The 11083-nt window shown below is 41.7% G+C and overlaps 1 protein-coding gene across 1 annotated transcript; it reads left to right on the forward strand.

Annotated features, from left to right (window-relative positions):
• Nucleotides 1-4139: 4139 nt before the first annotated feature.
• Nucleotides 4140-10652, forward strand: LOC309400625 (vomeronasal type-2 receptor 26-like; the record flags this gene model as incomplete). The annotated part of the gene is made up of 4 exons (XM_081969185.1): nt 4140-4301; nt 4919-5770; nt 8440-8515; nt 9754-10652. The coding sequence occupies 4 exons, from the start codon at nt 4140-4142 to the stop codon at nt 10650-10652; spliced, it is 1989 nt and encodes a 662-aa protein (XP_081825311.1).
• Between the last annotated feature and the right edge of the window lie 431 nt (nt 10653-11083).

Genomic DNA, 11083 nt, shown 5'->3' on the forward strand with positions numbered 1-11083 from the left:
AAATAGGCCCTCCAGAAGTAGGGATTAAATTATTCAGCAAAGCAATGTGTTTTTGTTCAAGAAAACTTTCTTTATTTAACATGTAGATGGCCTACTCTCAACATTGAAGTTTTTAGAAAATTGGTAACCGGCAGCAATTGATATTCTTTATTATGGAAATGTTGAAATATAGAAGGCAATACTATATCTCTGCACAGTTTAGCTTAAGAATTTCCGGCATCCTGGACACCCAATGTCATATTACATATCAGTCTAGATACATAAGAAGAGCAGTTGAATCGTTTTCATTACTTTGTCAAATATGTACACGGTAGGAGGTATAAATATAAACATGGATATGAATGAAAGAAATGAATACAAATAAATGGGGTCAGTAGGGCAGGGATGGTAGGCACATTGAGGCACTTATGCATGCCCCCTTTACGGACCTCCTAGGAATGGGTTGAGGTGCACGGTTGACAGTTCAAGGTTGAAGCTGTGGAGGTTTGAGGATGTAACAATATAATCAGGTAGAGCATTCCAGGCATTGACCACTCTGTGGCTGACGTCATATTTTCTGCAATCAAGTTTGGAGCAGTTTACCTTGAGTTTGTATCTATTGTTTGCCCGTGAATTATTGAGGTTGAAGCTGAAGTAGTCATTGACAGGTAAGATGTTGTAGCAGACAATTTTGTGTACAAAGCTTAGGTCAGACAGTTCCAGATTGTCCAAGCCCAAAATTTCAATTCTGGTGGCAGAAGGAATTCTATTGTGAATAGAGGAGTGGAGTATTCTTCTCGTGAAGGACCTCTGGACCTGCTCAATCGTATTAATGTCCGATGTACAGTGTGGATTCCAGGCAGATGAGCTGTATTCGAAAATTGGTCTGGCAAAGGTTTTGTATGCCCTAGTTAGCAATGCAAGGTTATCAGAGAAGAAGCTTCCCAAAATTCTGTTAACAACTCTTAATTCCTTTTTGGAAATGCTGTTACAGTGGGTTCAGGGGCTTAGATCATTAGATATGAGCGCTTCAAGGTCCTTGACAGATCGTCTATGAGGTCATTTCCATTGTGAAATTTTGCTTTATGTTTGTAACTAATCATATATATATATATATATATATATATATATATATATATATATATATATATGTGTGTGTGTGTGTGTGTGTGTGTGTGTGTGTGTGTGTGTGTGTGTGTGTGTGTGTGTGTGTGTGTTGTATTTGTACTGATAAATAAATAAAGGGAGACTAGTATAGATCTATTTCGAGCTAATTAGCTCTGATCAGCTAGCCATACCCTTACTGGGATTTGAACCTGGGATGTGTTATATATTAGGCAGGAGTATTAGCCACTAAGCCACGGGGTCTTTTCCTTATCAGGAAAAATATGTAACACAAATACACACACACACACACACACACACATATGTGTGTGTGTGTGTGTGTGTGTGTTGTATTTGTGCTGATAAATAAATAAAGGGAGACTAGTATGGATCCATTTCAAGCTGTTTAGCTCTCATCAGCTAGCCATACCCTTACTGGGATTTGAACCTGGGATGTGTTACATACAGTGGCGTAGCGTGGAGGGTGCAGGGGGGGCCGGCCGCACCGGGCGCAACATCTGGGGGGGGCGCCCTGACTCGCCCCGCGCCGCCCTTTGCTGGACTGTGGCCGCCTCTTTCCGCCCCCGGCTCGGCCCGCGAACTAAGCTCCCTGGCCCCGGCCCGCCCAGGCCCCTCCTGCGCACTGCCTACCTCCCAGCGGAGCCACCAAGACCCGCCGCGCCGCCCCGCGGGAGCCGAAGGAGAGCGGCGCTGCGCTCCGTCTGCCCGCCGCTGCAACGCCACCGTGTCCTCCCGCTCCGCCTGGAGTGCCCCGGGGAGCCGGTGCCTTCCCAAAGCCCCCGGTGTGCCTCCCACCCTCGCGGCACCTGCTTCCCTTCAGTCAAGCCTTTTCCCGCTGCCCTGTTGAGCTCCTCCTCGGGAGGAAGGCAGGAGGCCAGCATGGAGAGCCTCACTTGACTGATGCCGACCCAGGGGCAGCTGCAATTGGGCCGCCCTCGGGTTAGGGGGCGCAAATTACTTGCCCCGGGTGCTGACAACCCACGCTACGCCACTGGTTACATATTAGGCAGACTTGCTAGCCACTACACCACCGGTTCTCCTCCTTTATCAGCTAAGCCAGGGAAATAAGTATGTGTTTGTGTTACAACCCCTGGGATGCCCAAATATGGGAGGGAGCTCACTACTCCCCCTTTCTGTCCTTCGGCTCATCACAGAAAACCATGCAGGCAGAAACCCATATTTTTATTTTTAATGTTGCCTTTTTATATTTGTGTTGTATTTGTGCTGATAAATAAATAAAGGGAGACTAGTATGGATCCATTTCAAGCTGTTTAGCTCTCATCAGCTAGCCATACCCTTACTGGGATTTGAACCTGGGATGTGTTACATATTAGGCAGACTTGCTAGCCACTACACCACCGGTTCTCCTCCTTTATCAGCTAAGCCAGGGAAATAAGTATGTGTTTGTGTTACAACCCCTGGTATGCCCAAATATGGGAGGGAGCTCACTCCTCCCTCACAAACACATACTTATTTGGGCATACCAGGGGTTGTAACTATTTCTCCAATTCACAGAAGAGGTAAATAATCAGTCAAATATTGGGTCACCCAAAAGAGAGAAATATGTTGATCAGATGCAAAAGAAAAATTACCAGGTTGTTCCAAAAGTAATTATATCCCTTGTAAATAATTGAAATCAATCTATCCTTGCAGTCCAAAATATCAAAGGTTCTCTGTGCAAATGGGAATACAAAACGAGAAACAGTCCATATAAATACTTCCAGAGCCACCTGGGGGCATGAGGTTCATTTCCACAGATTCTCTTCTTCCTGTCTTATCAGTCAGAACTTCGTTTTGAATGATACACCAAGACATTTTATCCGTAACAATAAAGTGAAGATGTACCTTCTGATGTTCTTGGTGCCCTTAGTTGCTACTCTCAGATGCCCTGCAAGTGATGCTTTCCCCTTTCCACATGAATGGTTCCAGCATGGGGACCTCATCATTGGTGGGATGGTGTCTCATTTTTTTTATAATTTTATTGAAATTGAATTTAAGGACCATCCTTCTCTAAAACCGTATCGCTTACCAGAGTAAGAATTCTTTTCTTCAGATGTATTCTCCAATTTCAACCAGCTCCCTTGAAATTTCTCATATGAGTAAAAGCCGTTTCAGCATAAGATAGATTTTGGATGTAATCTAAGCATTCTTTAAGGGATGTGGTGGCTCAGTGGCTAAGATGCTCAGCTTGTTGATCAGAAAGGTTGGCACTTTGAATCCCTAGCACCATGTAATGGAGTGTGTTCCCATTACTTGTCCCAGCTTCTGCCAACCTAGCAGTTCGAAAGCATGTAAAAATGCAAGTAGAAAAATAGGGACCATCTTTAATGGGAAGATAACAGGGTTCCTTCAGTATTTAGTCAGGCTGGTCACATATTCCAACAGTAGAGGGGAACCATTACCTTTACCTAAGCCTTCTTTGTCTTTTGAGTGTATCTGTTTATGGGGAAGGAAACATTTTTTTACATTGAATTAAACTCTTTCTCATGAAAATACACGAAAGTCTTCAAGACTTTCTCACTCGTACATTACATGTTTTCCGAAAGACTTATTGAGGATTTTTGAAGAATGTTTAATGAGCTGAAATTAATTTTTAAAGAAAAAGATCTGTAAGCAATAATTGATTGATAATTGCTGAACATTTTCATATTTTGTATTGTGCTAATCTTGTAGAAAAAGATAGCTTAGAAAAGAAACACTCTTTTTTGCTATAGTGCTTGTTTATTGCAAACCATGGAAATACATAGAAACACTCCGTAAAATTATTACAGTACTTGAGTATTTGGTAGTTATCATCTTCCTATTTCCACCAGAGATGAAAATCCTTGTTATATATTTAGAAATGATGCCACATTATAACGTTTTTAAAATGACTTCTTCAATGGGGGGATTTAACTATTGGCAGTGTCATAACAAAATTTTATCAAAATGTCCTTGCCTTGGCCTTCGCTGTGAAGGAGATCAATGAGGACTCCCAGATCTTACCTAACATCACTCTTGGATTCCACATCTGTGACAGTTACTACAATTCCAGGATGACCTATCGCACCACTCTGGACCTCCTTTTCAAATCCCAGGAATTTGTCCCTAACTACAAATGTGATAGCCAGAAGAATCTCATGGCTATCATTGGAGGGTTAGATGCCGCTTCTTCTTTCTCTATGGCAGAAAGCATCAATCTCTTCAAGATTCCACAGGTAATTTGAGGAGAGTGGTAAGAGAGAAACTTGTCTTCTTTTGTAATGAACATTAACAAAACAAATAGAGTCAGAAAATAAGAGAGTAATAGAGTGGGAAGGGATCATGAAGAATGGTTGCAGGAACTGGGCATGGCTAGTCGAGTGAAGAGAAGGACCAGGGGAAACACGAAAGCAGTGTTCCATAATTTGAGGGGCTGCCATAGAGAGGAGAGGGTCAAGCTATTTTCCAAGGTACCTGAAGGCCAGACAGGGAATAATGGCCGGAAACTGATCAAGGAGAGATTCAACCTGGAAATAAGGAAATTTTTTCTGACAATGAGAACAATCAACTAATGGAATAGAAGTTGCCTTTAGAGGTTGTGGGAGCTTCATCACTGGAGGCTTTCAAGAAGAGATTGGACTGTCATTTGTCAGAAATGGTGTAGGGTCCTGCTTGGGTGGGGAGTTAGACTAGATAATCTACAAGGTCCCTTCCAACTCTGTTAATCTAATCTAAATCTAATCTAATCTAGTCCAACCCAGTTGCACAAACAGGAATTAGAACCCATTAGAGTTCATTCAGTTTCCATATTTTTTTCCTTCTTATGAATAATGACTGCCTCTTATTTGTTCAGTTAACCTATGGCTCCTTTGCCCAAGAAGAGTTCCAGGCTACCAAATTATCTTCCCTTTATTGCATGGTGCCAAAAGAGGACCGTCAGTACATCGGAGTTATCCGACTTCTTCTCCATTTTGGATGGAGGTGGATTGGCGTCTTCACTTTTGATAAGAACCAGGCAGAACATTTCTTGCAGAAAATGCATCCGCTGCTTTCCCAAAACGGGATCTGTTTGGCTTTCGCACAAAAGATTCCCCAGCAAGCCCCCTTTGATGAACTTTCAGAACTCTTTGATCTAATCTCGATTATTTCTAATAAACTGGTAGATCAGAAAGCCAATGTTTTTCTTGTCTACGGCGAATCACTCACAATTGTATGGCTCAGACATGTTATGTTTCTACGTGATTATGAAAATAAAGAGATTGCATCATTTAGAAAGGTTTGGATCCTGATGTTCCCGATTGATTTCATATTGACAGGAGCCCAAAGGGCTTGGGATGTCCAGTTGTACCATGGGTCTCTTTCCTTTACCGTGCACTCACGAGAAGTTGGTGGCTTCAAAGAATTTCTTCAAGTCATCAAGCCTTCAACCCACAAAGATGGATTTCTTCAAGAAGTTTGGGAGCACTTGTTCGACTGTTCAGTTTCGAATAAAGACTCACCTTCAATGTCCGATGAAAGTTGCAGTGGAGAAGAGAAGTTGGAGAATCTGCCTACTCCTCTGTTTGAGTTGCAGATGACTGGCCAAAGCTACAATATCTACAATGCTGTTTATGCAGTGGCACATTCTTTGATTGAGGCTGTGAGGTCAAGAGCCCCACAGAGAAGAAGTGAAAGGTTTGAATTTTCACATCTACAGCCTTGGCAGGTAAGGGCTGTCTGCCACACCTATTTTTTTCTTTCAGTGAATAGCCTTTCTCATCATAGTCTAATGTAAGGATACCGCTGGCGGGCCTCCCATGAAACCATCCGAATCAGAGAATACACACACAGGAGTTTTTTCGGGATGGGAGTGCCCAGATCTAACTCCGAACGTCCCTTTTATTGGTTATCGAAAGTGGGTGGATACAAAAGATAAACAAGGGAACAACGTAGGGAAAATACATTTCCATATATATACCTTACACATGAATATATCATTGGTTACATGGTCAGAGATATCGTGGCCAGGGATGGAATGTTATCAAAGAAAAACTCCCTTCGCCCTTGTACATGTTTCAGCTGAAGTGTCAGCCTAGAGGCGCCAAATTAATCAAAGATGCCAACAGCCTAATATGGATTGTTTGCCTACAAGCTTCAACTGTGTTGTACATCTTATTCAAATATAGTTTAACTCTTAATTTCAGCTACGGTTCAAAGAAAAGCTTATATTTTGGGGAAAAAAAACACCCTCCATAATAGCATAACTATTACCATTTTATTTATGTATTGGAATATATTGATGTAGATTAGATTAAATTAGATCAGATCAGGTAGATAGATAGATTATGAATGGATTGATGGATGGAATGATGGATGAGGGGGGACATAATACTTTCACTCTATATAAGATCTTGGAGTCCTGGTGGACAACCATTGAAATATGAGCCCACCGTGTGCAGCAGCTGACAATAAAGCCATCACAGTTCTAGGCTACATAAACAGAGGGGTGGAATCAAGATCATGTGAAGTGTTAATACCATTTTATAAGGCCTTGGTAAGGCCACACTTGGAATACTGCATTCAGTTTTGGTTGCCACGATGTAAAAAAGATGCTGAGACTCTGGAAAGAGTGCAGAGAAGAGCAACAAAGATGATTAGGGGACTGGAGGCTAAAGCATATGAAGAACGGTTGCAGGAACTGGGTATGTCTAGTTTTATGAAAAGAAGGACTAAGGGAGACATGATAGCAGTCTCCCAATATCTGAGAGGCTGCCACAAAGAAGAAGGAGTCAAACTATTCTCCAAAGCACCTGAGGGTTGAACAAGAAGCAACTAATCAAGGAGAGAAGCAACTTAGAACTAAAAAGAAATTTCCTGACAGTTAGAAAAAATTAACCAATGGAAAGACTTGCCTCCAGGAGTTTTCAGTGCTCTAACACTAGAAGTTTTTAAGCAGATGTTGGATATCCATTTGTCTGAAACGATATAGGGTTTCCTGCCTAGGCAGGGGGTTGGACTAGAAGACCTCCAAGGTCCCTTCCAACTCTGCTATTATATTGTATTGTATTACATTGTATTGTATTGTATTGTATTGTATTGTATTGTATTGTATTGTATTGTATTGTATTGTATTGTATTGCATTGTATTGTTGCTCTCTAGCCCCATCTAGTGGCTGGAGGACAAATATATCCCAACAGATGATCTTTATATACTGTTGCTGCTCTCTAGTCCCATCTAGTGATCAGAGGGACAAATTAACAATTATATTGGTATAGGGTTTCCTGTCAAGGTTGGGGGTTGGACTAGAAGACCTTCAAGGTCCCTTACAACTCTATTATTCTACTCTAGTCTAAGTATATCAAAGGTCTCTTAAATCTCAGATTCTAAAAGCTGGTTAAAGGAAATCTGTCAGTCTAAAGTAGGTTTTCAAACAGCTTTGTACCAATGAAGAAGGTTATGTAAAGAACAAGATTATGAATGGTGCAGGTTTGATTCATTGTTTAAATAGTGAGAATAAATCATATTTGAAATAGATTTTATTCATTTTGCTTTTATTGATTGACAATATCTAACTTTCCTTAAAATCATTAACATTGAAGATCTGTAGAATCCCATGCAATGTAAATTATTAATGTTCTTCATGAAGTTATTTGAGCAGCAATGGGAAGAATAAGTAAATAAATTCTGAATATTATTAGTAGCTCCTTCCAACTCCCTCTCGCTTTCATTCTCTTTCAAGTAGCTCCATCCATTTCTTCAAGGCATTTCTTTTAACAATTCAGCTGGGGAGAGAGTTTTCCTGAATGAGAAAGGGGAAGCAACAGGAGGATTCGACATCACCAACATGATCACTTTTCCAAACAGATCCTTTCAGAGAGTTAGAGTTGGAAACGTGGATCCCAGTGCTCCAGAAGGCAAAGAATTATTTATCGATGGAGATATGATTGCCTGGCACTTTGCTTTTAACCAGGTAGGGACACATTTAATGGAATAGATTGTGATCCATTATGATCAAACGAAGATGCCTTTGTCCATAAGCCATATTGAACATAATCTCTGCATAAATCTATGCTATTTATAAATCTAATTTCTGTTTTTTGAAAGAAGAAAGGTGTTTTCTGAATAAATACTCTCTATATATACAAAATTTACATTACAGTAAGAAAATATTACATAGTTGGGTTGCAATTATTGATTGAAAAGATGTTGAATCTATACACATTTATAAATCAAGTTTAATAAAATTTAGTAACCCTTTGAGAAGTCAAATATTGCTTCCTGCCATAATGAATTCGAAAAATCTAAAAATCTCCCTTTTCAAAACCTTTCATGTTTATGACCAGCAACTTCCAATTTCTCTGTGTAATAACCGTTGCTCCCCTGGGTATTGGAAGAAAGGGATTGAAGGAAAACAATTCTGTTGCTACGATTGTGTACCATGTCCAGAAGGGAAGATTTCAAATCAAAATGGTACGTGAGACATTCCATCAGTTTTTGGTCGGTAGATTGAAGCAAATTGTAGTGCAAGATTTTTGGATACATATAATTAATAGTTTCACAAGTTCTTCAGCCTGAATATACATTTCTGCACATGTGGATTAAGGTCTGTTGGAATCAAAGTTTACAGGTAGTTTTTCAAATGCAGCTCCAAATTATGTATCCATTGAGTGATACATGTTCTATGATCAAAGGATCTCTAATCTACTTATTTATTTTTCACATGTTCCACCTCATTTGTATTTGCTGTTCTTTTCCCTAAGATTGTTCACTAAGTTAAAAACATTTTTGGGTGGGCAAGGATATATTAAGCAATTTTAAAAGCGTTCCTTCCTGGTATCCCCTATCCCAGCGATGGCGAACCTTTTTTGGCTCGCGTGCCACAAGTGGGGGGAGTGCGGGGGGGTCATGTGCGGGCATGCCGCACCCAAAATGCAACGTGCCCCCCTCAGTGCACATGTGCGCACAATGCCCCCCCATTTTTACATGCTTTTTTTGCCCTCCCCAGGCTCCAGGGGCTTTATAGGAGCCTGGGGAGAGTGAAAAGAGCCTCCCCCCCTGGAGGCCCTCCGGAGGCTTCAGGGAACGTCCGGAGGCTTCCCTGAAGCCTTCGGAATGCTTAAAACCACCCTCCGAGCAATCCGGGTTGCTCGGAGGGTCGTTTTCAGCGCTCCGAAGGCTTCAGGGAAGCCTCGGGACGGTCCCTGAACAAGCACGAGACGTGCGTCTCCATCGCCCAGGCTTGGAACGCCTCCGCCGTGCGGCGCCTCGGGCCCGGTGTCCTTGCGGCGCTCCACCCAGCCTCGGCGCGCTCACCAGGGCCCGGCCTTCACATCGCCGCCGCCGCCAGGACGGGCTTGGCCGAAGGGAAGTCCATCGGGCCTCCATCATTCAATTCCATCCACGCATGCCATAGGTTCGCCATCACGGCCCTATCCTATGAGGCCTTCTTCATAACTTGTGATCACTGTCTAATTCTAATCTATGTCCAGATAAACAATGTCTGAACTAATAAATATTTCAATGGGCAATTGCCAGCTAATTTGTATAGTACCTTGAGAATTAGAAGAAAAAAAAACTTTGCTGGAAATAGAGAAGTCCAAAGAACATTAGTCTTACCAGAAAACCCAACATGCATGTATCATTTGCATCTATGGGCATTGATTTAATCCAAAAAAATCTTTATGTGAAAAATTATTATTTTCTTCCAGATATGGATGACTGTTTTGAATGTTCACAAGATCATTATCCAAATAAAGAAAAGAAAGGATGTATCCTGAAACAGCTGGTCTTTCTAACTTTTGAAGAAACTTTAGGAATTGGTTTAACCTCAGCTGCTCTTTCTTTCTTCTTCTTGACCTCTTGGATACTTGGAACATTCATTAAGTACCGAGATACTCCCATTGTCAAAGCCAACAACCGGTCCCTCACCTACACCCTCCTTGTCTCTCTTCTGCTCTGTTTTCTCTCCTCTTTGCTCTTCCTCAGCCAACCTGGCAAAGTGACCTGCCTTCTCCGACAACCAACATTTGGAATAACCTTTTCAGTGGCCATTTCTAGTGTACTGGCCAAAACTATTACTGTGGTTGTTGCTTTCATGGCCACTAAACCAGGATCTCAGATGAGGAAATGGGTGGGGAAAAAATTGGCCTTTTCTATTGTCCTCTCGTGCTCTCTCTTACAATTATGGATTTGTATCCTTTGGATGTCGACATCTCCTCCTTTTCCTGAGTTGGACATGCATTCAGAGCTCCAAGAAATGATTTTACAATGCAATGAGGGGTCAGCTTTCTTCTTCTACTGTGTCTTGGGCTACATGGGTCTCTTGGCCATTGCCAGCTTTATCGTGGCTTTCCTTGCCCGTAAATTACCCGACAGCTTTAACGAAGCCAAGTTCATCACCTTCAGCATGTTGGCCTTTTGCAGTGTGTGGATCTCCTTCTTTCCAGCCTATCTGAGCACAAAAGGAAAAGCCATGGTAGCTGTGGGGGTCTTCTCCATCTTGGCCTCCAGCGCTGCTTTACTGGGATGCATATTCCTCCCAAAATGCTACATCATTGTTTTCCGCCCTGACCTCAACCACAGGGAGCAACTTATAAAAACAAAATAGTACCTCATATGATCTCTCTTGATTAAAAAAAAATGCTGACATAAAAGATTAAAGGACCGTTTGCCATTTAAGGGAATCATGTAGTTTGATTTTTGCTACAGAAGGGTATATGGGGGATTATTATTATTATTATTATTATACGATTGTATCACAGCGGCCAGTTGTTTCGCCGGATTTGGCATTGATTACTAGTCGGGCCCCACCCAGGGGCCTAGGACGTCGTAACGTATTTTCGTAATATGTGTGCGGATCCAAGCAGTGCAGCTTTTTGCATTTGACTGATGGTGATTTTGTCAATTTTTAACTGTTTTAAATGTAATTCCAGTGCTTTTGGAATAGCACCCAGTGTGCCGATTACCACTGGAATTACCACTGCTGGTTTGTGCCATAATCGTTGAATTTCAATTTTTAAGTCCTGGTATTTCGCGACT

Source organism: Natrix helvetica, assembly GCF_964273705.1.
Source record: "Natrix helvetica genome assembly, chromosome: W".
Lineage (NCBI taxonomy): Eukaryota > Metazoa > Chordata > Lepidosauria > Squamata > Natricidae > Natrix > Natrix helvetica.